The sequence below is a fragment of the Typopeltis vanoorti genome, chromosome 16 (assembly GCF_054136105.1).
Source record: "Typopeltis vanoorti isolate ZY-2024b chromosome 16, IOZ_Tvanoo_1.0, whole genome shotgun sequence".
NCBI lineage: Eukaryota > Metazoa > Arthropoda > Arachnida > Uropygi > Thelyphonidae > Typopeltis > Typopeltis vanoorti.
Window position 1 is genome coordinate 42,394,001 of NC_143564.1, and position 25,807 is coordinate 42,419,807.

General features: G+C 36.0%; 1 protein-coding gene across 1 annotated transcript in view; it reads left to right on the top strand.

Annotated features, from left to right (window-relative positions):
- Nucleotides 1-21,428, top strand: part of Nup54 (nuclear pore complex protein Nup54) — a 166,128-nt gene extending 144,700 nt beyond the window's left edge. The window contains exons 10-12 of the mRNA XM_090406142.1: nucleotides 1,743-1,862; nucleotides 10,027-10,143; nucleotides 21,244-21,428. Coding sequence (XP_090262268.1) covers nucleotides 1,743-1,862; nucleotides 10,027-10,143; nucleotides 21,244-21,363 — 357 coding nt within the window. The 3' untranslated portion in view covers nucleotides 21,364-21,428. The remainder of the gene's footprint in view (nucleotides 1-1,742; nucleotides 1,863-10,026; nucleotides 10,144-21,243) is intronic.
- Nucleotides 21,429-25,807: the final 4,379 nt, after the last annotated feature.

Sequence of the window (25,807 nt, forward strand, 5' to 3'; positions counted from 1 at the left end):
GCCTCACACCACCACCACCCTTCGCAAAAAAATAGGTCTAATAAAAACCCTGAGGGACAGAGCTTATATTTCCAGTAATAAAAAAACAACAACACAGAAATGAAGAATTGGAATATTTAACACAGATCCTCAAAAAAAATGGTTATGAACCCAAGACTATCAAAAAAAATCCTCCACACACTTCCTACAACCATCTCAGAAACAAGATTTCAAAAATGCTATCACGCTTCCATATATCAAGAATGTTACAGACAAGATGGCTAAATTACTAAACAAACATAACATCGAAGTAGCCTTTCTGCCGTTGGAAAAAATTTCAAGATTTCTATATCCCCCGAAACCTCCACATCATCCTTTAAAAAAAAAACCAGGTGTTTATAAAATTTATTGTTCTCGAGGCATCTACTACGTAGGACAGACTGGAAGATCTGGGGAAATATGCATGAACAAACACCAAAAAGATGTGCAAAACAGAAGAGAACACAAATCAGGTCTAGCTTTCCATACCATTCCACCGGCCACAATGTGCTCTGGCAGAAAACAAACATGTTTTACATAGAAAAAAAACTGTTACATAAGGAAATTTAAAGAAGCTGCAAGCATGCTTAGAATTCCAACACAATGCAACAAAAACCAAGGCTTAATTCTACACCAAGTTTGGTCACCTTTGATATTAAACTCAGTCAGACCTCAGAATTTATGAACATGAACAACAGAATGTGGCATCATCCAGCATTGTTTAAACTTAGCACTGCTTTGAATCTGCATTCTGATTTTTTAATTTTATAGACAGTCAGATGGCTACAACTGTATGGTATGAACTATTTTTGAATAATTTCTCTTTTTTGTTGTTTTAAACTTTAAGTTACCTTTTACCTCTGAAGATGTAAGTCAAAAGACTTATGAAACTTGTCGGGTTTTATTTCTTTATACTTTTAGCTTAATAAAAAAAAAATGTGGTCCAATTACTGGAATATGCCTTATGAACTTCTAAACCACAGAAACCTCCACTTACAATATTGGTACATGTTTCTGTTATTACTGTATATTTAATTTGTCATGCAGGAATTTGTAATGTTTAATGATAATGGCAATACCCATTGACTGGAAAGACCCTTGTTCAAATTACATCAAAAATGTGAAAAACCTTTATAAAAGTTGTTTGGTGAGTTAGTTGATATCGTACAAAAGTGACAGTTTATCCTTCTGGAAACTGGATTTTTCATCGAGCAAAATGACTGGGAATGGCAGTAGGAATCTGTACATAAGAATAACTGCCTCTCATAGCATAATTTTCTATAAAGCCAAGGTACTTAATGATGACAATCCGCTGAGCCTTAAGCATTTCAAATGCATTACTGAAGCCAGAAAGTGGTGATATTGGTCTAATTTTTTTTCTCATTCTTCACTATTAAATGTCAATTTTTGCAGCTATTCATTAATGAATTTAAGGGCTTTTACTAAGCCTTTAACAAACAAGACAGAGTTAAGATTGCAGCAGGTTTTTTTTTTATCCTGTGAGATACTTCAACTTTTACCTCATGTAATTGTGTTCTCTCTCACACACAACACAGTTTAGTTGTCTTGGTGCTTTTAGCTATTCATATTTATCATCACTAATGCGACTATGTGAGGCAGATTCATAGTTAAAATTTAATTAAATATACCATTCAAATTGATTATAAATGTGTAATTCAGTGTTGTCATTCATATTTGAAATGTAATTTAATTTTTTATTCTAGATAATGGTTCAGCAAGAAGTAATGCGTAAAATGGGATTTGCCATTCAAGCAGATGAGGAACAGCTTAGAATTCAGTTAGAAGCTGTTCAGACACAACTGAATGCACCAACACAGTTTAAGGTATGTCTGTTTTCCTAAATATAGTAGAGCATTCTTACGTCACAGTGTTTGCATTTAAGATGTTCTGGATAAAAGATTATTGGAATTATAATTGTTTATTGCAATATTATTTATAATAGCTCATTAATGGTTATTAACTATTTTGTCTTCAGTTGTTTTAGCCATTCAGTCTGCACTATAAATATAGTTGGGTGTATATGAGAGAGGAAACATAAATACATTTAATTATTAATATTTATGTGGCTATTTTGCCCATTTTCTTAAGGTGTACCCCCATGTATTACATCATTGACTTTTTATTCCAGTTAACTTAAAACGTTAATGATATTTTAAAGACGTAAAAGAAAAATATGCAAGGAATAATTTTTGACATACCTTTGTAGAATCCTTGAGATTATCTTTTTAGGGAGCAGCATCATAAGTATATTGATAAAAATTATATAACTGAACTTTAGACTCTGAATGATGGACTATAACCATTTAAGGCTGTCATTTGGATAAATACATTAGTTTTTTTTTTTTTTTTTTTTTTTTTTTTTTTTTTTTTTCCCAAAAAAAAAATAGGGACAGAAAAATATGGAAATAAAAAATAACCTATGCTGTCCATGCCCAAGACTGGCTAACTTGGCTATGACTTAGGAAGATCCTTAAGCTCCTTATGTCATCGACAGGAATCGAACCTAGGACACTCCTTTTCTAGACACATGGTTGCAAAGCACATAGCCACTAGGCTAACTGTGCAGGCATAAAAATGTATAGGAGCTAAAAGCAAATTAAAAGCTAAAATATAATGGCCTCAAGATGAACTACAAGAAATTTTTTAGGAAAAAAGGAGAAAGATAAAATATAATAAAGATTAAAAGTGGGAGTTATGGGGTGTGAGCCATTTGAGCCAGAAGTATATTGATAAAAATTATGTAATTCAACTTTAGACGTTTAGAATGAACTCTGGATGATGGACTATAACCATTTAAGGCTGTCATTTGGATAAATACATTAGGGCAATTTATCAAAAAGGGGGAGGAACAGAAAAATATGAAGATAAAAATATATGGGAGCTAAAAATGCGGAAAATGATATGCAAATTAAAAGCTAAAATATACATATAGTAATTTCATAATGGCCTCGTATCAGAGATGAACTACAACAAATGTTGTAGTTCATCTACAAAAGTATAGTCTTCGAAGCTTGTGAGCAAAGTGGATGTTATGTCATGCTGGCATAGTGTTTTTGTTCCCCCCCCCCATATTACTTTTTATGGCCAATATGTGGACAATGTTCTATGCATTGGAGAACCAACATGCATTGCCTCTTTTACAAGCATCCTTTTACAACTTCAGCAATAGACTAAAGTTCACTATAGAAATAGAACATGAAAAATCCATAAATTTCCTAAACTTAACATTAATTATTATAACCAACAACAAAATAGCCACAAAAATATTCCACAATCCTACACATATTTGAAATACCTCTGCTTTAACTCATATCATTCTTATTGTATAAAAAAGTCAGTAATTCTTTCACAGTTTGTAAATGCACACAAATTTTCGACTACATATGATTATCTTAACATGGAAATTAGGAAATTAACACAGATGTTTAAAAACTGAATTTACTCCATGCAACTAATAAATTACTCCAACCAAACAGCAAAAACCTGTAACCATTCCAATAATCTAAACAAACTTCCCAACACAAAAAACTCTTAAACAGCCATATATCCATATGGCTGTTTAATATTGATTATTGTTGCTATTTCGGATGAACATTTTCCATGGAAATATTTGTAGAAAACACAGTGCAGAGATTGATCGTCTGTGCAAAAGTGGAGGGAGTGAGTTGATAAGAGATGGGTCATTAATAAGTCTGAGTGCTTTCCTCTGTATTGAGTCGAGCATTTTGAGGGAGCTTTTGGGGCTCCCACCCCATATGTGGGAGCAGTATTCAATGGTTGGGCAGATTTGTGATTAGTATAAGGTTAACAGCTGTTCAAGGGTGAAATAACATCTTGAGTGAAAGAGAAATTCTAGTTTTTTAGAAGCTGAGGGTGCAATGGCTGTTATGTGTTTAGGAGAGGCTTGATGTCAGGGTAATTCTAAGAAGAGAAATTGCAGACTGTCTGGAAATTTGGTTGTTGTCAAAAATAATACTGGGAGAAAATGGTTCTTTTTTTGAGACAGTACTGGGTTTTGTTTGCATTGAAATTGACCAGGTTATCTGAGACCCATTGGAAGATGGCTTGGAGGTCGGAATTAAGGGCAGTGGTGGTTGCTGTTCTGTAGGTTGAAGTGAGTTGTGTGGAGTGAGGTTTATCAAAAGAAAGGGAGGAGTGCAATGTGCTGTCGTCTGCAAAACTGTGTATTGGGTTGGAGGTAAGCTGAAGTAGGTCATTGATATATAGTAGGAAGAGGGTTGGTGAGAGGACAGAACCTTGAGGAATCCCGGCATTAGTTGAATGGTGAAAGGATAAGGAGCCATCCACCACCACACATAGTGTACGTCCAGACAGAAAGCTGGCAATCCAACTACAGAGGTCTTGGGATAGAACAAACGATGGCAGCTTGCTTAGTAAGCCCTTGTGCCAGACCCAGTCAAACGCCTTGGAGATATCAAATCCAACCGCTTGAGATTCACCAAACTTCTCCATGGCATTTATCTAGAGATGGATGATATATGTGAGCAGATCTCCTGTCGATCGTCAGCAACGAAATCCATAATGATAATTTTTTCCATTACTTTAGACAGGACTGAGGTGAGCGAGATAGGGTGGTAGTTGGAAGGCAGTGACTTGTCACCTTTCTTGGGAATGGGTTGAATATAGGCCAATTTCCAGGCTGTAGGATAGATACCAGTTGAGTGAGACAATATATATATATAAGCAACAGTTCTGGTGCTCAAACCGTCAGGACAATTGGAGGAATGCCATCAGGGCCGGGAGACTTTTTTTGTGTCTAATTTGGACAGTAATCCTACTTATCTCTTTCTGGCAAAAGGATACGGTGGGCATTGTATGTAGATCATCTGGAATAGTTGGGGGACATTTACTATTGTCAATTATGCATGCATTGGAAGCAAAGTGTGAAGCCAAGAGATTGGCCTTTTCTGTAGGTGGTGATGCAATGGAGCCATCTTGGTATGATAGAAGTGGGAATAGTGTTGGGCAGAAGTTGACTGATTACTTTGGCGAGGGACCGAAACGCTTGGCTGCCATTTGGACAGGCTGCTAGTTTCTTGCTTTTTGCTCTTTAGAACTCTTGTTTTGGAAGCATTGATTGTTTTTTGCATTTATTTCAGGCTTGGATACAAACTCTAAAGGAGAATGAGGTTCTTGATTTGAGCCAGTAATGGTATGTTTGGTTTTTCATTTGTACAGCCTTGGTGCATCTTTTGGAAAACCAGGGTTTAGTTAGGGAATGACAGGTCAGACTACTTTGGAGAATTTATGTTTCCATGCCAGTGAGGATTGCTTTGGTTAGGAGTTCAGTGCATGTGTTTGGGTTGGAAGGCCGGAAGCAATAGTCTAACCATGGGAATGAGGCATAGAAATTGCGGAGGCTGTCCCACTTGGCACTGTTATAATGCCAAACTACTCTTCTATGGGAGTGGCTGTGTAAGTGTTGTTGCATGGGGTAGGAGATGAGCACTAGGTTGTGGTCAGAATTGCCTGGCGGGCTCTCTACATTCACTGTATTTGGAAGAGTCGTTGGTCAGGAAGAGGTCTAGGATATTTGGAGAGTGGTTTGGGTTGTCGGATATTCTGGTTGGCATCTGAATTAATTGTGTAAGGTCGTTAGTGATGGCGAATGTTTCAGCATCTCTGCCTGCAAGATCTGTACAGCTGGAGGAGGAAAGCCAGTTGGTTGTGGACATTAAAATCTAGGAGAATGATTTCACTGTTGGGAAAGTGGGACTGGAGAAAGTCAATTTTTACAGAGAGGAAATTGAAGCGCTCAGAGTGGTTGGTTGCATTAGGGGGAGCGATAGAGACAGCATATGAATTTGACTGAGTTGGGTATGGATATTTTCATCCAAAGAAGGTCAAAGTTGGGCGATTCAAGATTGGGTGCTCTCTGGCAAAGTATGTCAGAGTGGATGTATGCACAGACACTACCCTTGGGTCGAAAGGAGTTAAAGAGTGTGTAATTTGGATAGTTGAGATGAATAGTGCTGGAGGGAGGTGAGATTTGAGTTTCTGCCAGAAAGAGTAGGTGGGGTTTGGTAGACTACAGTTGGTAGTGGACACTATTAAGATTGGGATTTAGTCAACGGATGTTTGTGAAGTGGATTTGTAGGGTTTGCAAGTCATATGTTTGACTGCAGGGGTCTTGCACATTTCCTATGCAATGCCTGCAGAGTGGTCACTATAGTGGCATCACTTGGTTTTTGCATCAATTCAGCTTGTCTGTAGTCGATAGTCTAGCTGTAGTCACCATTTTGACGTTATTCTGCAAGTTGTCTTCGAAGTTGGCGTCCTTGTTCTCTTTGTGCAAATGATAAATCTGGTTGAGCGTGTATGCGCGATTGCAGACAAGTGTCTTTGAACTTGTTGCTGATCGCTGTTATTAGTTTTGATGTGCTTGTCGCAAGTCACTTTTACGAGGCGTGGAAAGTTTGTTTCATCCTTTTTTTTTGTTTATGGGTCCGAAACGATGGCACCTGATGATATTTTCAGGATCGATGTCACATTCTTCTGCTAGTTTGGTGATGTCTTCTTTCAGTGCTTTTCTATTTTCTTTTGGAAAGTTCAAAACGATGGATTTGAAGTTTTTGTTTTTGGTCTCCATCAAGTCATGCACCGTTGATGTGATTATTTCATGGAGTTTATTCGTGGGGAAGGGTGAAATTGCATTGCAGTGCTGATTGTCAGTTGATTTGAGCTTGGTTTATAGTGCTCATATTTTGGAGACGAGTTTCACTGTAGTGACATCACTTGGTTTTTGCATCAATTCAGCTTGTCTGTAGTCGATAGTCTAGCTGTAGTCACCATTTTGACGTTATTCTGCAAGAAACCCTCGAACAGCACTGATGTGCTGTTCAAGGGTTTCAATTCGTTTGCCTGAGTTCAGGAGCTGTTATACCGGTGGGAGGCACAGCGAACAGAAATAAGGCTGGTTAAGGTCAATATATATCTCGTCTGCTAATTCGTCCATTTTTTTGCAGGAAGCATGTATCCGTTGGCAACAGAATTTGCACATTATACCCTTTTTTATCGCTGATATTAATTTTGCAGCTGCGGGTTTGTTGGCAATCGACGGCGCTACGCTGGCAAGATACGTGGTGCTTGTTCGTCGTTGGCTTTTGTTGCTGCTGTTAAATTGTGAATGAAACTATGTTGTGTAATTTATTTTTTTCATTCACATTTAACATTGCTTATTATGTATTAATCATGATTTGTATAAAAATTAATTATTATTCCTTAATTTAGGATTACTATTTAAATATTTATTCTAAACTTAACCTACTATTAATTTGTTAAGTAATAATATGTGCAGAATTTATAATAACTAAAATATATATATGATGTAACGAAAAGTATTATTATAATTAATTCTATACGTAATGAAAAAGCTGATTAAGTAGCTTAAATATTCTGTTTATTCTTATTTGTGAAAATTTAACATTATGTAATCACTCATGTAGTAGTAGAGCATTGTAATACATTAGCGAAATGTTTGTGTTCATTTGTTGTCATGGAGACGCATGAAATAAACAAGCACGAGTCGAATAGAGCATGACCTTCGGACTGAAAGGAGAGGAAAAGATATAGAAGATTTTTAATTAGAGAGGAGAGAGGAAGTTTTTGCGGAACGGGAAAGAGGATAGGATGCAAGCAAAGGAAGTGGAAGAAAATTATAAGTTCTCTAGGGCAGAAATTCATGAGAATAGTGTTTAGAAGTGAGCCAAAACATAGTGAATCATATACTTAGCTGTAAGTGAAGTCAGCTGTGTTGTAAAGGAAGATTAATGCCGTAACCGGATAAATAAAGAACTGGACATTCAATGCAAAAATTCTGATTAGTTCCAGTTAGTCTAGGATTACGTCTTAATTCTATGTTGCCCTGAGAAGAATTATATTGAAATTAACTAGTTTGAGAAAAGTAAACAAGGAAAGATATCAGTGCCTTATTGATGTATTTTTTTTTGAGTAGTGAAGCGCAATTAACAATAGTTCAGTTAAATCGTTGGAGAATTTTTATTAATGTGCTCCGCTAACGTAAATAAGTTAATTCATAAGTGTGCTCACAATTAATTGATGTATTGAAGATTGTATCTGGTAAGAGTAGTCATACTTGTTTGTTTATTCTAACATTAACATATCTTCGAAGTTCAAAGTCCGAAATAAGATTGCTTGGAATATTGTCTACGTTGATTAGTGCTTCCTGTGAATTTAAACATTAAATACAGCTGATAGATATGTGGAGACTGATTCAATAAGAAGTTTCGTTTTATTAACTTGAGTTAAGAAAGCTTGTGATTTTGAAGCTGTGAATTATATGTGAAAGTTTAGAACATTGAATTGTCATGAGTGACTTAGCAAGATGTATTAAGTTGATTGTATTGTTTCGTTTTAAAGCAGAATTCTTGTATTTGTTATATATATCATATATTAAATGTTTTATTTTGTTAATCTAAATATTGTGTTTGCCTGAATTCCTTTTTATTGCACCGTTCATAAATATTCGAATCTTGCAGGAACCCCAAGTGGAATAGTAAATAATTCGGCCTAAATAAATGAGGAGACTGCTAACTTAATTAAGAATTGATCCTACTATTTTATATAGACTAATCTAAAAATAGGGTGGCGCAATATAATTATAAATTTCCCTACTTTTGGATCGGTGATCAATTTGCAATTAGTTCTTATATTGATAAGAGTGACTTGAACCAAGATGGCGGATTTAGAACATAACATGAAAATAGAACGTCACGACACTGCCATCTTTGCTTCGCATGGTAGGCATAGCGGGTGCTTGCACGTGGCTGATTTTTAGATCGAAATATAACTGGCTTAATGCACTAAAAGTACCTACAGGTTTTGCTGGAGTTTTATGCTCTTTAGTACCCACTGTTAAGATTTCCATTTGATGTTTAATTTGAATGGGAAACTCTTGCAATAGCGATAAAATGCGGGAGCACTAGTTTATAGTAGCTTACTCACAGATGCCACCTGGTGTATCCCATTACTATATATTACTATATAGTAATGTAGTTATATTACTATATGTACAAAATTACTATATTCTTGTGAATATGTGTGTATAATAAATGTTATAATGACACAAGTTCTATTAAAAATTCTTTTGTATGAACCTGCAATATGTTAGTACCATTGGTGGGCTAGGTTTTTTAATGTATGCATAATCTGGAAAGTGCTTTTGAAACAAAACATGGAATTTTTTAGACTATCCCCATCTCCAGTCTCCAATTTCCTCACACTGGCTGATGAAATTAATCTTCTACCTAATGACTTACAAATATCCATGCTCAGCCAGTCTGGCAGTTTTGTAATTTCACAATGAATACGAATTGGTTTATATATTTTTAACTAACATTTAACTAACAGTGAATCACTGTTAGTTAAATGTTATTAGTCAATAACATTTACCATTTATTGCTAAATCTCTTAGTCAAAGCTAAGAGATTTAGTATGAATCAAATTTTTTGGCCAAACATAGTCTCACCATTAATCTTCCCCTAATGGAGGAACACTATGCAAAGATATGTTGGAGAGACAGTAAAATTTTTTTTTCATCTTAAACAGTATGTGATTTTCAATGAAAAAATGTTTTTACATTGAAAAAAAAAAAAGATTTCTTTGTTATGTGTTCATATTCATTCATGTAATGTAGTTTTTTATATTGTTATCTGAAAAAAAAATTCACATTGGGATGAACGTGATCATTGTCTCTTTCTTTTTATATTAGAGTTGTCTCCTTATGATCATAGGATAATTTTTTTTGATTGACAATCTGTTTATTCTCAGTAATCACATATTGCTTTTATTTTATTAGTGACTGTTAATCTATATAATGTTTCCTCATTCTCTTTCTAGTATAAGGAAAACTGAAAGGGAAGCATATTTCATAATAGAAAAGTCACTTGAATTGATTGATTCATTACAAAATTCTTTGAAACTAAATATGTACTTCTCTGTTTTTAGGGACGTCTAAAAGAATTAATTTCTCAAATCCGTATGCAAAATCATCAGGCAGGGACATTATCAGGAGAAACGGAGCATTATTCACTAGATGAATCAGTGAAAGAAGAAATAAGACAGGTTAGAAATCTTTTTATAATAATTTGAATATTCACTATACTTACACTATTCATTGTTGCCATTAATGAACGGGTTATAACTTGAAGTTTTCCCAGAGTAAAAATTAAAAATATTGTATGGGCATTTGAAAAAAGAAAAGCGAAATAAATCATAATTCTAGTAGATACGAATGAAAATACTTAACTAGCAATAAGTTCAATATAAGAGGGGTTGTTGAAGGAAATAAGAGTGAGAAAGTGAAAATCATAAAAGTATATTACCATTTGTGATAGAAATGGTAATACTAGATGTGATAGAAATGAATTAAGAAGGGCTATGATGACAGTCAATTGGATTTGTATAAGAGGTATGGCCTACACTTGAATTCATTTAATGTCAGGAATCTTGAAAACCTTTTACTTGGTATGAGACCTACCAGAGAGCCAGGGAAACTAAATTATGATGGAAGGAATGGTGAGAATCTATATGTAACAGTGACAGTAGTATGTAATTGTATTAACGATGGAATGAACATTATCATGAAAATGATTGAGGAGAGAATGAGTTTGTGTTCATCTGGTTCGGACCTATCAAGCATGTGCAAAGATGTTTTCATGAGTAAGACAGTAGATAAGAATAGAGATCTGCAAATAGTCTAACAGTGTCACACAGACTACAGAGAAGAGTATACAAAAAGTACATGCCTGTAACTTGTCTGTACATAAATGCTAGGAGTACAAGAAATGAAAGGGTGGAGTTTCTTGCCTTGGTGAATATGTTGGGATCTCAGATTGTAGGCATTAGTGAGACCTGTTTATCAGAAGCAGACATGCTAGCTGGTAGTATTGAGTGTAAAGGGTACAGTATTTTTAGGAAGGATAGGCAAAAAAGGAGGGGATGTGTGTCTAATGATATTGGTTGACTTGATTGGGTAGCAGTGAAATCTCATGAGAAGAATGTAATTTAATTTATTGAGCTGTTGCAAAACAACTTCTTCAAGCAGCATGTAACAGAATTCTTGTGTAGAGGCTTAAGTGCTGTGAGGACATTATGTTGGAGGTTTAATGGATTTTTTACAACACTCAAAAATAATTAAAATAGAATTTAATACTTCCTATATTTCGTCCTAGTCACTAGGACATCTACGGGGATTACAAAGACAATTAATGTAACATGCACACAAAAACTTACAATACTAAGCCCAACCACGTGGGTGACAATAAAGTTCTATCTAGGTGGAGCGCCCTCTAAGGGCAGTAGGTGGCCTGGAATGTAAGGTGGGACCTCTGGTGATGACTGCTTAATGCAACCGTATTTGTTAAGATTTGGTTGGTTTCTGAGAGCTGCTGCTGCTTCTAAGAAAAGTCTCTCTTTCTTGAATTTGCTGTGGTGGAGCATGGTGGTTTTCTTCCATGATACTCTGTGGGTGGTGTCCAAAACATGGTCAGCCAAGCCTGAATGGCCATAGTTGTGTTTAACGATGTACGACTTGTGTTCCTCCAGGCGGATGGATGCTGATCTGCCTGTCTGTCCAAAGTATGCAAGCTTACAGGAACAGGGTACTTTGTAAACTCCAGGCAGAGAGAGAGAGAGAGAGGAGGGAGCTGATCTTTCGTAGAACGGATAAGGGTAGCCAGTTTGCGGTAAGGCTTATTAATACCAGCGAATACAATCGTAAAATGAACATTATCCTCCGCGATCGCGCTACCTACATCCCGCTAGAACACGACCCCACAAAAACGCAAGTTAAGAAATTAATCTTACTTAAAAAAGTAACCTCCTGGCCCCCCGACGTCACGAAAAAACTTAAACCTTTCCGCTCCCGTCCCCCCCGAATATACGGTTTACCAAAAATCCACAAACCTAATTCCCCACTCAGGCCTATAGTAGGTGCCACGAATGCACCTTGTTACAGACTGTCTAAACAGCTGGCCAACTCTCTGTCCCCCCTCACCGGAAATTCAGCTTCCTATATAAAAAACTCGACCCACTTTAAAGCCCTCACAGAAAATTTAACCTTGAATAATACAGACATATTAGTAAGCTTTGATATCTCCTCCTTGTTTACCAATATTCCCTTAACTGACACTTTATCTCTCTTAGAAAACGTTTTTCCCTCTGACATCTTAGATCTCTTTTCCTTCGCCATCAACTCTGGGTATTTCGCTTGGAATAACAAAATCTACAGGGGGGGGTTGAGAGGGGGGAGCAATGGGCTCACCCCCCCTTGCCAATTTCTATATGGAAGATTTCGAAAAACAAGCCATAGACTCAGCCCCACTCAAACCTTCTATCTAGCTAAGATATGTAGATAATGTGTTCTCTATTTGGCCTCATGGCCCAGACACGTTAGACTCCTTCCTCGGTCATCTCAATAGCCTACATCCAAGAATCCAGTTTACTATGGAAAAGGAAAAGAACAATTGTTTACCCTTCCTAGACACCTTAGTCACGCGCCTGCCTAATGATACATTTGCCTTCACTGTATACAGAAAACCCACACACACAGGCAGATGCATTCACAAACTCTCCCACCACCACCCCTCACAACAATATGGCATCATTAAAACCCTTACCAAGAGAGCCCACAATCTTTGTTCCAGTGGAACCGCCCTCACTACTGAGCTTAACCACATACACAGAACTTTCCTCTCCAATGGCTACAGCGAACACAGCATCAAAAAAATAATCAATTCCTCCCCCATTCCCCGTCCCTCTCATCAACAAGAATTTAAAAATGCCATCACCATACCCTACATCCGTGGCACTTCGGAAAAAATAGCCAAGATACTAAAAAAGTATAACCTACACACAGCATATAAGCCTTACCACAAACTGGCTACCCTTATCCGTTCTACGAAAGATCAGCTCCCTCCTCCCTCTCTGCCTGGAGTTTACAAAGTACCCTGTTCCTGTAAGCTTGCGTACTTTGGACAGACAGGCAGATCAGCATCCATCCGCCTGGAGGAACACAAGTCGTACATCGTTAAACACAACTATGGCCATTCAGGCTTGGCTGACCATGTTTTGGACACCACCCACAGAGTATCATGGAAGAAAACCACCATGCTCCACCACAGCAAATTCAAGAAAGAGAGACTTTTCTTAGAAGCAGCAGCAGCTCTCAGAAACCAACCAAATCTTAACAAATACGGTTGCATTAAGCTTCCGAAGATTTGGGAAACAGTCATCACCAGAGGTCCCACCTTACATTCCAGGCCACCTACTACTGCCCTTAGAGGGCGCTCCACCTAGATAGGACTTTGTCACCCACGTGGTTGGGCTTAGTATTGTAAGTTTTTGTGTGCATGTTATATTAATTGTCTTTGTAATCCCCGTAGATGTCCTAGCGACTAGGACGAAATATAGGAAGTATTAAATTCTATTTTAATTATTTTTGAGTGTTGTAAAAAATCCATTAAACCTCCAACATAAAGCATGTAACAGAAGGAACTCAAGATTAAAGAGTGTTAGATCTGATTATAGTTTCAGTGGGGAAGGGGGGGGGGAGTGTCAGTTAAAGACATAACTTTTCTGCCTCTGGTTAGTTTGGTACTCACCTGGAATGTGGCTGAGTTTATGAATGTTCCATTCAGAAAAGGTTACGTTCTGTGAACTACATGAAATTATCACCAGCTGAGGAGTATGCTGGGTTCTGTGCCATGGCATCAGTTGTATGGGAACTGTTTAAAAAAAAATACTTAAATGATGCAATATAAGAACGTGTCCCTATAGTTCTTTGAACTTTAGGGACAAATTCTGAATAAGTAGGATAGGAGTGAAACGTACGTGTAATCTTATTAATCAAGATTGTAATAAAAGATTGTTTTGGAAGGAATACAGTGTGAATAAGAATATCATTCATGAAAATTATAAGGAGCAGGCCAGAAGAGTTAAAACTGTTGTGTGGAAAGGTAAGTCAAAGTATGAAAAAAAACTGACTCTGCAAACTAATTATAGCCCAAAAGAATTCTATCATTATGTTGCAAGTAAAAGAAAAAATTAATATGAAAGAATAACTACTGGATGTAGATGGGGTGTGAGTGAGTGACAGATACAGAAGAGATTGTTCAACTAATGATCCTGTATTGCTAAAAGCTATCAATCTGGTGTATGCAACATTCCACTCACTGCAGCCGCTGAGTGGAATTCTAGATGAGGGGAAATAGATCAACTATAATACTTTGGAACTTTGCTGAGGCTTTTGACAGAATACTGCATGGAAGACTGTTGCATAAATTGGAGAATATGGGATTGCATTATAAAATGCAATCCCATGATATGTAGAGGATATGAGTCTGCAAGCTTTATGGATGAAGAAACTCGGGTATATGAGGTGATGCTGGAGCTGTTCCACAAACTGAATAATAATTTGGCAATAGGGACTGATAGAATATCAGCACAGATGCTAAAAGAGTGTTCATCTGAACTGACTATTCCTTTGACCAAGTTATAATTCATCTCTCAGAACAGGGAAGATTTCACAGTGGTGGAAAGAATGCGTGTACTATCATTTCACAAGTGTGCCGCAAAGACTGAGGTATCCAACTTATCATTATCTCTGGAGTGGTGGTGAAGATTTTGGAAAAGTTGGTTAGCACTTGCATACAGAAATGGGTTGTCAGAGAATCTATACTTTGCAATGAACAGCATACTAAGGAAAGGCCATGTTGGAGCAACTTGCTCACATTCTATAATGTTATCATTGAGTTAGATGATGGGAATAGATCAACTATAATACTTTGGAACTTGCTGAAGCTTTTGACAAAATACTGCATGGAAGACTGTTGCATAAATTGGAGAATATGGGATTGCATTATGAAATATTGGCACAGATAAGTGGATGGCTGACTGACAGATATCAAAAAGTGATATGAGTCTGCAAGATTTAAAGTAACTAGTGGTGTACCACAAGAATCATTACTTGGTCCATTGTTATTCAATCTATACATACTTTTCCCATATACATACTCAGTTTGTGGAGCTGTTCCACAAACTGAATAATAATTTGGCAATAGGGACTGATAGAATATCAGCACAGATGCTAAAAGAGTGTTCATCTGAACTGACTATTCCTTTGACCAAGTTATAATTCATCTCTCAGAACAGGGAAGATTTCACAGTGGTGGAAAGAATGCGTGGTACTATCATTTCACAAGTGTGCCGCAAAGACTGAGGTATCCAACTTATCATTATCTCTGGAGTGGTGGTGAAGATTTTGGAAAAGTTGGTTAGCACTTGCATACAGAAATGGGTTGTCAGAGAATCTATACTTTGCAATGAACAGCATACTATGGAAAGGCCATGTTGGAGCAACTTGCTCACATTCTATAATGTTATCATTGAGTTAGATGATGGGAATAGATCAACTATAATACTTTGGAACTTGCTGAAGCTTTTGACAAAATACTGCATGGAAGACTGTTGCATAAATTGGAGAATATGGGATTGCATTATGAAATATTGGCACAGATAAGTGGATGGCTGACTGACAGATATCAAAAAGTGATATGAGTCTGCAAGATTTAAAGTAACTAGTGGTGTACCACAAGAATCATTACTTGGTCCATTGTTATTCAATCTATGCATACTTTAATGACTTGGGGAAAGATTTGACAGGAGACACATAGCTATTTGCTGATGATGCAAAGATAGGCAGGGTAATCAGGAATGTGGCTGATATGCAGTACTTACAGAATGATTTGAATAGGCTGGAATTGTGGACATGTGAAAATGACTATCAGTTTAATGTTAGTAAAAGTAAAGTCATACACTTTGGTGGGATTATGCTAAAAGAAACTGATCAGACTGGGGATGTTGGAGTTTTGCAAATACAGCTGAGAGGATAATTGCAATGCTGAAATGAACCTTGAACATGCAAACATAAGGAAGTCATTTTCCCTCTTTACAAGGCCTTGAGAAGATCTCACTTGCAATATTGCTTAGAAGTCTGTCTTTGGTAATTCTGATAAATTGAAGAGAGTAAAAAGGATATTCTTGCTTAAATCTTTATTCGAGTGTAAGCAAATAAAGTTTGCATGTTAAGTTTCTTTATGAGTAGGCTGCTTGTATATAGAAGCTAATGACGACATTAATTGCCATAATGCATAGCATTATTAGAAGGGCCACTACCCAGACCAATTTTTGCCTTTATTGTGATCTCATCAGTGGGACACAGACCCAGAAGAGATACCAAAATTGACATAATGCAGACATCATATATATCCCATATGCAAACAGTGAAAAGGTGTCACACCTTATTATTAAAATACTCTGATTAGAGCAAGTTGTAGGAATTTTTTTTCACTTAGTTATAAATTAAATTAAAAATGACAAGAAATTTTATTGTTTAATCCTTTATCCAAAGACTCTGGACCTGATGTGTGTGTGTGTGTGTGTGCCAGGTCAGGCTAGATATGAAAGAACCCAAGAAGAGAAAACTGATTCTGCTTGGTTAGTAGGATTATTGTCAAAAGTGAGGAAGAGTGAAGCATGGACTTTCTTCCAGGAAATAAAATAGGATGACATTTTAGTAACATTAAACTACACCAGGTTATCCTCACCCACTTGAAAATTGCAAGCAGATCAGTGTGTAAAGCATTGGTTAAAGATCTTGAATATCTTCAAGTTTATATTGAGTACTTCTCAGATCAACTTGATTATGGGTCTTAAGTCAGATTCTGCAAGAGACAACACATTTCAATGGCTGGATGCCATCTGGTTTTCAGAATTGCAGGCAGGGCAGTTCAACATCTGTCTTTATTATATCAAGCAAAGTAAAATCCCTTCGAGACCATGCCATGTTGCTAATATTTCTGTCCTCATGAAATAATTTTGTACAATAGCTGTCAGAATGCTATACTACCTTTTGGTTTGCAAATAAAAGCATTACTGCAAGCTCTAGACATCAGGATAGCCAGTACTGCACGGTGCCACTAAATGCATAATACCATCACTGCACAACTCCGTTCTATTATGCAGTTTAGTTAAGCATTCCACTCCTCCTCCTTCTACTAGCAGCTCTTTTAAGCACACAGAGAAGAATGCTCTGATTTTGTACCTGTCTATACAGACAGTTCAGAATAAGAGTCTGGTGGGATCTGCAGCTGTTTTCCCAGACAGCATGTTGCTTTCTATACTGCTGAGCTGCATGAAATAGAGCTTGTGTTAAATTATGTAAAATTGAAATGCTACCAAAGATGCATTATTTATACCAATTCAAGAAGGCTCTCTTCATGCACTTAGAAGCCTGGAATAATACCTTCAAAATCCAATACTCTTTGGGATCCAACATTTGTTCTATCAGATAAGGAGGCTCCATCTGGACTGGACCTTCACATGTTGGATTCCAAGTCAAGTTAGGATCAACAGAAACAAGGCTATAAATGTTGTAGATAAGTCAGCTCATTCATTTCCTAAGATATTGTCATCTGCCTCTACACAAGTTACAGGCATATTATATGACAAAAGTTAATATCCCAGTGCCAGGTGCATGAAAGAACAAGTTATACCAGATTAAGCTGAGGAAGAGATTAAGAGAGGATGGCATTCTTACTCAGCTCTGCATAGGCTATATAGTCATCTTACACACTTCTCTCCTTGAAAGATACTGATATGCCTACATGTGTACTATGGTTCTGTGTTAACATTTGATATATATTATAATAAACTACTCTCATTTCATCAGCGAGTGTAGTCGTTATTTTAGTGCATTTAATAATCTCCCTTGTATCTATACACTCAGATAGATTTTATCTATTTTCTTTGATATACTGTGTTTAAATGTCTTTAAAAGACTAACCTTTATATATATATATATATATATATATATTCAAAAAATTCTCATTAAAAGTCATGTATATATATATATATATATATATATACATGACTTTTAATGAGAATTTTTTAATTCATTTATTTTCATTATCCTCAGCTTTGTATATTTTTTGTATATACTTTGATCTTGGTTTATAATTTATATCATTGTTTTACATAATTTAACTGATACTTTATAAGTTACTAATTTGTATAAGTTGTTGAAGTGCAGGTAAAAATCCAACTATCTTCATAGTTGCCGCAACTGAAATTACAACCAAAATCGATTTCAAATCGCTAGACCACAAATTTATTAAGCAACATAGTTTAGTAGTGTGTTTACCATTATATCCATCTATTGCAAAGTTATTATTATTCGTGACACACCTCCAAGGAGTCTTAAGACTCATCGTGGGAGGACACATTGTACAACTCTCCGTCTCCACCACTACACTGAACCTCTACTACCAATCATCTACATCACCATCTACTGCTCACCACCACCACAGCTAGTATTTATTGTCTGTAAATTGCGTGTGTTCTGAAGGGCTGATTTGTCTGTATGCGGGAGAAAAAACCCTGCTCCTCCGTATGAGACCGGCTCAAAGTTATACTTTGAGAAATTTCAGAAACACGTTTATTTGAAACTGTTCTCAGACCATTCATATGATATTATATGCACTAGATTTTCTGCTACTTTAAACCCAAAGTTTGGCTCAGATGTGTTCTTTATTTGGTCCCATAGCCATTTAACAGCTTCAGCAATCTAAACAAATAACATACTTCACCATTGGAACTGAAAAACATTCTATTTCTCTTTAGTTGACTCTTCTTCATTATCCACAATAAATGTACAGGTGCTGTCTAATATATACACAAAGATTCTTATCATGACACAACACAAGAACTGACATCATTAGTATCCTCCAAAAAATTTGCTTGGATGAGCAAGTTATAAAGAATGAATTATAGATAATCAGCAAAAAAAAAAAAAAAAAAAAAATCAAGATTACATCTAAAAATTATTAAAACACTTAAGGAATAGAACAACGTAGTTAAGAATATAAATTAAATTAAACTTTAATAAATATTTTCCGATATTTTGGCAATGTCACATTGCCATTTTCTAAAGGAACTTACAAAAAAGTTACGTGCACGTAGGCACTACAACACAGAAACTGGGAATGAAAAGATGAAGCTATTGTTCTCCTAACAGTCCTGATGGTGCCCTCTAGCGGGCTAAGTAGGTGTTCTTGGCCGTTGGGCTGAAGGTCTGCAGATGTAGGCCTCCCAAATTTGGGGCAGTCGCATACACCCAAATTTGTTGAGGTTTGGAGAATTTCTTAGGGCTGAGGCTGATTCCATAGTCTTTCAAATTTGTATTTGCTACGGTGTGTCACTGTAGCTTTCTTCCACCGTATTCTGTGGCGTGTATCCAGAGCATGGTCCGCAAGCCCAGAATGACTGTATTTGTGAAAACGGATGTAGTCCTTGTGTTCCGAAATTCTGATATTCGCTGTCCTGCCTGTTTGGCCAAAGTAAGACAGTTTACAACTGCAAGGGACCTGGTAAACACCAGGTAGGTCTAGGGGAAGTGGTTGGTCTTTAGTGGAGCGGATAAGGGATGCCAATTTTCTGTAAGGTTTGTAACAGGAGGTCAGGTCATGTTTTTTTAAGATTTTGGTAATCTTTTCCGAGGTGCCTCGGATGTAGGGGATGGTGATGGATTTAGAGTAATCCTTGTTGTGGGGGAAGGGAGGGGATCTGTGGTTTGTAGGTTCTAATATTTTATTCTTCTAGCCATTGGCTGAGAAAGTGTTGAGGATGTGATTTAGTTCAGTGTTTAGGGCCAAGTCGTTTGAACAGATTAGTTTATTGAAAATTACTTAAAAATAAAATCCATTATCATAACCCCAATAATATTCTAAAATAAAAACCATAACAAATGTTATGGCTTTAATTGTAATGTCCAAATATTTAAAGAGACGGAGTAAACACGATAAGCCCTACAAACACTCTACTACTGGTGCAAAATGTATATAAACAACAGTGGAACTACGCAATGAACAGTGCCGCATTACGTTAATAGCTCACATCTCACTATGACGTGCATATGCTTGCGTGCATAGCAATATGACACTGTGGTAAACAGAGTGCTGCTAGCATCCTTCGCCCTCCTAAATGGATTTTTATTATTTTTTATACAAAATAAGAGAATTGTATAGGATTGTTGATGATAAAATTAAATATTACAAGCAAATATAAATTAATAAATATATTTATATATCGAGAAAAATTGGGGGTGCTTCAGTTCCTCGGTGCCTATGCATGAGCCAACCCTGGCCCTGTCCATAAGTAATAAATGATAGACATTAATTTAAAGAAATTTGTGAGATGTTAATTAACCATCCTAATCCCAGCAGTAATTTGGCCTAAAAACTGTAGAATCTAAACTGCTTGCATAACATTAAGTTGATGTCATCTTAGGAAAATAAATTCAGGTGGATAAATAAATTGTTTTAAGGTTCCACACAACAGCTCTTAATTTAAGTAATAGTGCTTTAGGTCACATAATGTTTCCCATTTTGTGTTTCATGATTGTTCATCGGTAACATTGGTGAATTCTCATTTGTATCATAGAAAACTCGCTGAAATCAAATATTTTCTTGACCAATCCACTTTGTGATTATGCTGTAGTTCCTGTCAAGCTGTCAGCCATTCATTTCATATGGAGGCGGCAAGGTTTTTCCCCTCCAGAAATTAGAGTTTTTCATTCCACAAAAACAGCAAACCAGCCATTAGAACACACACACACACAATTAACAACATAATACACTGGCCTTGTAACTTGAGTTACTTTGGTCGTATATCCAAATAAACCAAAATAATCAAGCTGCATTGAGAAATCCAGTATAGCCCTTGTTTCTTTCATTGCTGTTGCAATGTAAGCACATAAGTCATTGGCTAGTTTCATTCTGCAGAACTTAGCGCATCTTCTTAACTTCTTTCTCTAAACGCAGTAATCTTCATTTGACTTTTTGGGCACTGAAGATATGTGTGGATCATGATCAGGTTATTGAGCTGTTATAGATTAAACCCCACAGAAGCTCAGTAATCTATTTATTAGACTCCATCACTCCGAATCACTTCAAATTTTAACTACTCTTGTAAATGAAACAAATAATTTACTTTGAGCTTTTATCATTTTCATGTTAAGTATACAATTAGAATATAGTTATTAATATTCGTTTAATGTGCATAGTGTTAGGAAACATTTCAGTGATAAATTTGTAAAATTATTTTTAGCATCTCAAGCACCAGCAAGAAGGCATATCACATTTAATTGGAATTCTTAAAGATGATCTGGATGATTTAAAAATAATAGAATCTGGGTTAAAGGAGGTAATGGATCGCAGAAGACAGTAATCTTTGTTAATGTTGTGAAGAAGCTTGTATTTTAGTTCTTAAATAGTAAATTATATGTTTGTTAATTTACTGTAGTTAGTTTTATTTTGGATCACAATACATTTCCATAATGAAATGAACAAGCACATGTTTCGTGCGGTCTCCATTCATACACGATTTTTATAATCTACAAACCTTGCGATTGTTTAATGTTATGTTCTTGATAAAAATTTTATCACATAAAAAATAAAGTCATCCAAAAGAAGCAAGTCCAATTCTTCTACAGCTAGCAAGAAAAGAAAAACATTGACTTTGGAAGCAAAACTCAACATTATTAAGGATTTTGAAGGTGGAATGAAAATTTGTGAGCTAGCAAAGAAGTTCGATCTACAGGAATCCATAGTAAGAGCAATCATAAAAGAAAGGTTTACAGATTTTGGAGGACATACATTCTAACGAGGAATGAATTGTAGCCACAAAGCAAGGAATAAAAAAATCATTAGCTTGCTATGAAGAAATTTTGCGTGACAAGAAAAAGACATTATGCTGTCAGACAAATCTATTAGGTTTTATGAAACCATCGACATCGAAATAACTTTCTTTTTTTTACGTACGAAAAACTACAATTATGATTATATTTCTTAAAAAATATAGGTGTTTTTGTAAACCTTTGGTCCCAATTGTATGTTTGTATACATAAATTACATGCAAAATTATACCCTGAGTTACGCGAATTCGACTTACGCACTTTTTGTTGGTCCCACCTACTGCTTAACTTCGGGGTATGACTGTATGTGTGCGTGTATATATATATATATTTTTTTTTTTAATAATATAAACAGACAGAATACTTATATATTTTTTTAATATTTATATATATTATTTAGTATTTAATGACTGGAATATTGAGAATCAAAAAAAAAGCATACTTTATTCACACGACTAGTTTTGTCTTTCACAAACTTCTTCAGGTGCAAAAAACATTGAAATAACCAGCAATATAACTGTGCAGGAACTGGCTGTTTTTTAAATTCATCAAGGCTTGAACCTTAACAGTTATTTGCTAATGCTTTTTTGTACTGTTCAGATCCAGTTCCTGTACGTTATCTTGCTGGTTATTTCTATGTTTTTTTGCACCTGAAGAAGTCTGTGAAAGACAAAACTAGTCATGCAAATAGTCTTTTATTTTTTAATTCTCAGTGTTCTAGTCATTAAATACTAAATAACATGTACTTAAACCGAGTAAATCAATCTATAAACATATATATATATATTATTTTATTTACAGTAAGTAAATAAAGTTCTATCACTGCTCTATTTTGTAAACACAGAAGGCAATGTTTTTTAGATCCTCCTTGCATACCCAGCAGCAATGCATTTACTTTTAAATTAGCCCAACTATTTCATTGGTAATTCTTTGTACTTTCTTACAGTTGACTCTGACTATAGCAGTCTCATGAATCTGTAGGAATACTTTATTATATTGAGTAACAGCAAGTGAGTTTATATGACGCTGTTTGTTTTTATCAACTGAACATTTGCATATGTCTTTTTCAAAAAGTAAGAGGAATGGAATAATTCTTATTACTATTATGTAACAAAACTACTTTTATGCTTGTTTTGGGAGATACATAAATGGCCTCCAGGCTTTTAAACTTCATTTAAAAAAAAAGAAAAGATTTTCTCTGTCAGGGAAATAAGTAATAAATTTCTTTTCTCAAAATATGAAGCTGAATTTCTAAAAACTGAAAATTTGTTTCTAGAGCTAAGTTCCTTACAGTTCAGTTTGTTGAGTTAAATGCAGAACTCTTAGAGATGGTTTAATTCCTTCTGTTCATTCAGATGAGGTCTTGTTGATGACTTCAGAAATGCTTTTATCTCATGATGCCTTTCTATTCACTGATGTTTCTACTCTGGAAGCAGTAGATTCATCTGTCAGATCTTGTAGTCACGGTGTGGCTGATGCTTGGAAGATCTGAAAAGTGAAGCACTGGTTTTATGGTAAATTCTACGTACAGGTACAATGTCAGATGTTTTTCATAGAAAACATTTGGAATGATGGATTTCTGCTGTAACTGTTGAGTGGGTAATCTCCAGATCCAAACAGGACTATTAGAGTAATTATCAGAGTTAACATCTGGAAGCTTGATTTAGCACTCCACATAACCCTTTTCCAATCGCCTGTGAACATTCCGATGCTCGAACATCCCGAGATGGAGCTCATCAGTGAGTGTCGGTGACCTCCCAGGGCATTTTCCTGTTGTCTATTTCCTCAACTATCGGCTGAAGCAGAACGATATGTTTGTGTATCTTGGAAACACCATATATTCTGGGAGACCGGGCATAATGAGGTATTAGTTTTTTTTTTAACAGTGTCTGATGGCCAAGAAGTGACAGACTTAAGTAATTTCGCAGTTTTTTCTATACCCTGTTAGTCGGATTATAGTCTGTCACTTCTTGGCCAACTTGTTTCTGTGTGTATATTACAGATGATGATGACCTTAATGTGATGGTCAAAATGTCGAGTGTTTATTTTGGTTTATATTAAACTAAAGTTTTACTTTATAATGAAAACAGTTAAACATTTAGGTAATATTTTTAGAATAGATATAAATTTTTATTTTCCTAAAATATATGCTATGTTGACAAATGCATTTGGACACCTAGTTGTCAAAAAAGTTCATTTTAATTACATTTCTGTACCGAGTGGGACCACTTTTGTCCTAAATGACAGCAACTATCCTTCCTGGCATGCTTTCACCCAATTTCTGGTATGTCGCAATGGGAATATTCTTTTCTTCCATTCTTTCTGCAAAGCTATCCCCATTACCGATGCTGATGATGGCTGCTGTGGTCTAGAGTAAATTTGGCATTCTAATTTGTCTCAAAGCTGTTCGGTGAGGTTGAGATCTGGTCTTGGAGCTGGCCAATCCTACATTTTAATAATATGACCTTTTTCTTGACCACTAGTATTAATAAATTAAAGACATTTTAATGTTGCTTTGTGGAAACCAGTCATGGACACACAGTGGTGCAGTATGGCACGAAGCATAGTCATGCTGAAACATGCTACTACTGAAGTAATTCCACAGAGTCAGAAGCATGAAGTTGTTCAGATGACCATCAGATGTTATGGTTTTGAGGCACGTCCACTAATGGACCAAACACCTATCCAACTGAAACACCCCCATACCATTACCAAGTCTCCACCAAATGTGCCAGTTGGAATGATGCATTCCTGTTGGAACTGTTGACCAGGCAATTTCCAGATCCAAGCATGACTATCACAGTAAAACATCTGAAAGCTTGATTTGTCACCCCACAGAACCCTTTTCCAGTCATCTGTGAATGTTCTGATGTTTGAACATCCCAAGACAGAGCTCATCAGTTGTCAGTGGCTGCTTCCCAGGGCATTTTCCTGCTGTGGTAGTACCAAATGCTGGCACGTAAGGTGTTACCATCAAATTTCTATCTATGAATGACAGCAACAGTGGATTTTGGTATACTGAGGTGAATAGCAATGTCATGTCCATTTTTAGCTGAACATGGCATCTTGACATTGAGTTCTGTCCAAAACATGTGGCTCGTCCCACCTTTTATTACCAGACTTATGCAGACACTCCCTGGATGTTTGCATGTGGTAGGATCCAAAATTTGCACGTAAGGTGTTATGCAAATGTCACTAACAGACAAATGCATTTTGTCAACATGTATAAACTGCAACAATTCTTTTCACCTTTTTGCACTTTTCATGGGTAGGTACAAAATAAACTTACTGCTGTTGTTCGAATTATATTTAAGATAAAATGATGCATGTGTATTCCATTACAAAAAATCAGTGATGATTGATTCAATATTTGTAACAACTGGCATGTCCCAGCAGGCACAGAAAGGCAAAATAAAAAATGCAAAAAATATACACACACACACATACACAAGAAAAAAAAGATGATTGGCATTTTGTAAATATATTTGACAATTAAATTCCCGATTTTTGAATGTGTTAATCATGAGTCAAAAGATGAGTAGATGAGCTCGTTTTTCAAGTCCTGTATACACTGTTTGGAAAGAAGTCAACGGACCCCCAATACACACACAGGTAAGATGCACTTTGCCATATAACGAGTCACGTGTTTGTAGCTGGTATAAATTGGAGGCATATGATGCTTCCAAGTCAGTGTCTGTAACTGGTAATTAGTTTACGGAATTAACAACGCATATAAAGTATATTAATTAAAGGTAACTTTAATAAATAACTTCTATATTTTGGCAACGTCACGTTGCCATCTTCAGGAACATAAAGATATGGTATGTGCATGCAGGCACTAACAAAAGCAAATGAGGAAGAAAGCAAGAAACTAATATTGTTCCTAAAGTCCTAATGGTGCCCTCTGGTGGGCACCATTAGGACTTTAGGAACTCTGGTTGAATTGGCAGTTGGGCTGAAGTTCTCAAAATGTAAGTC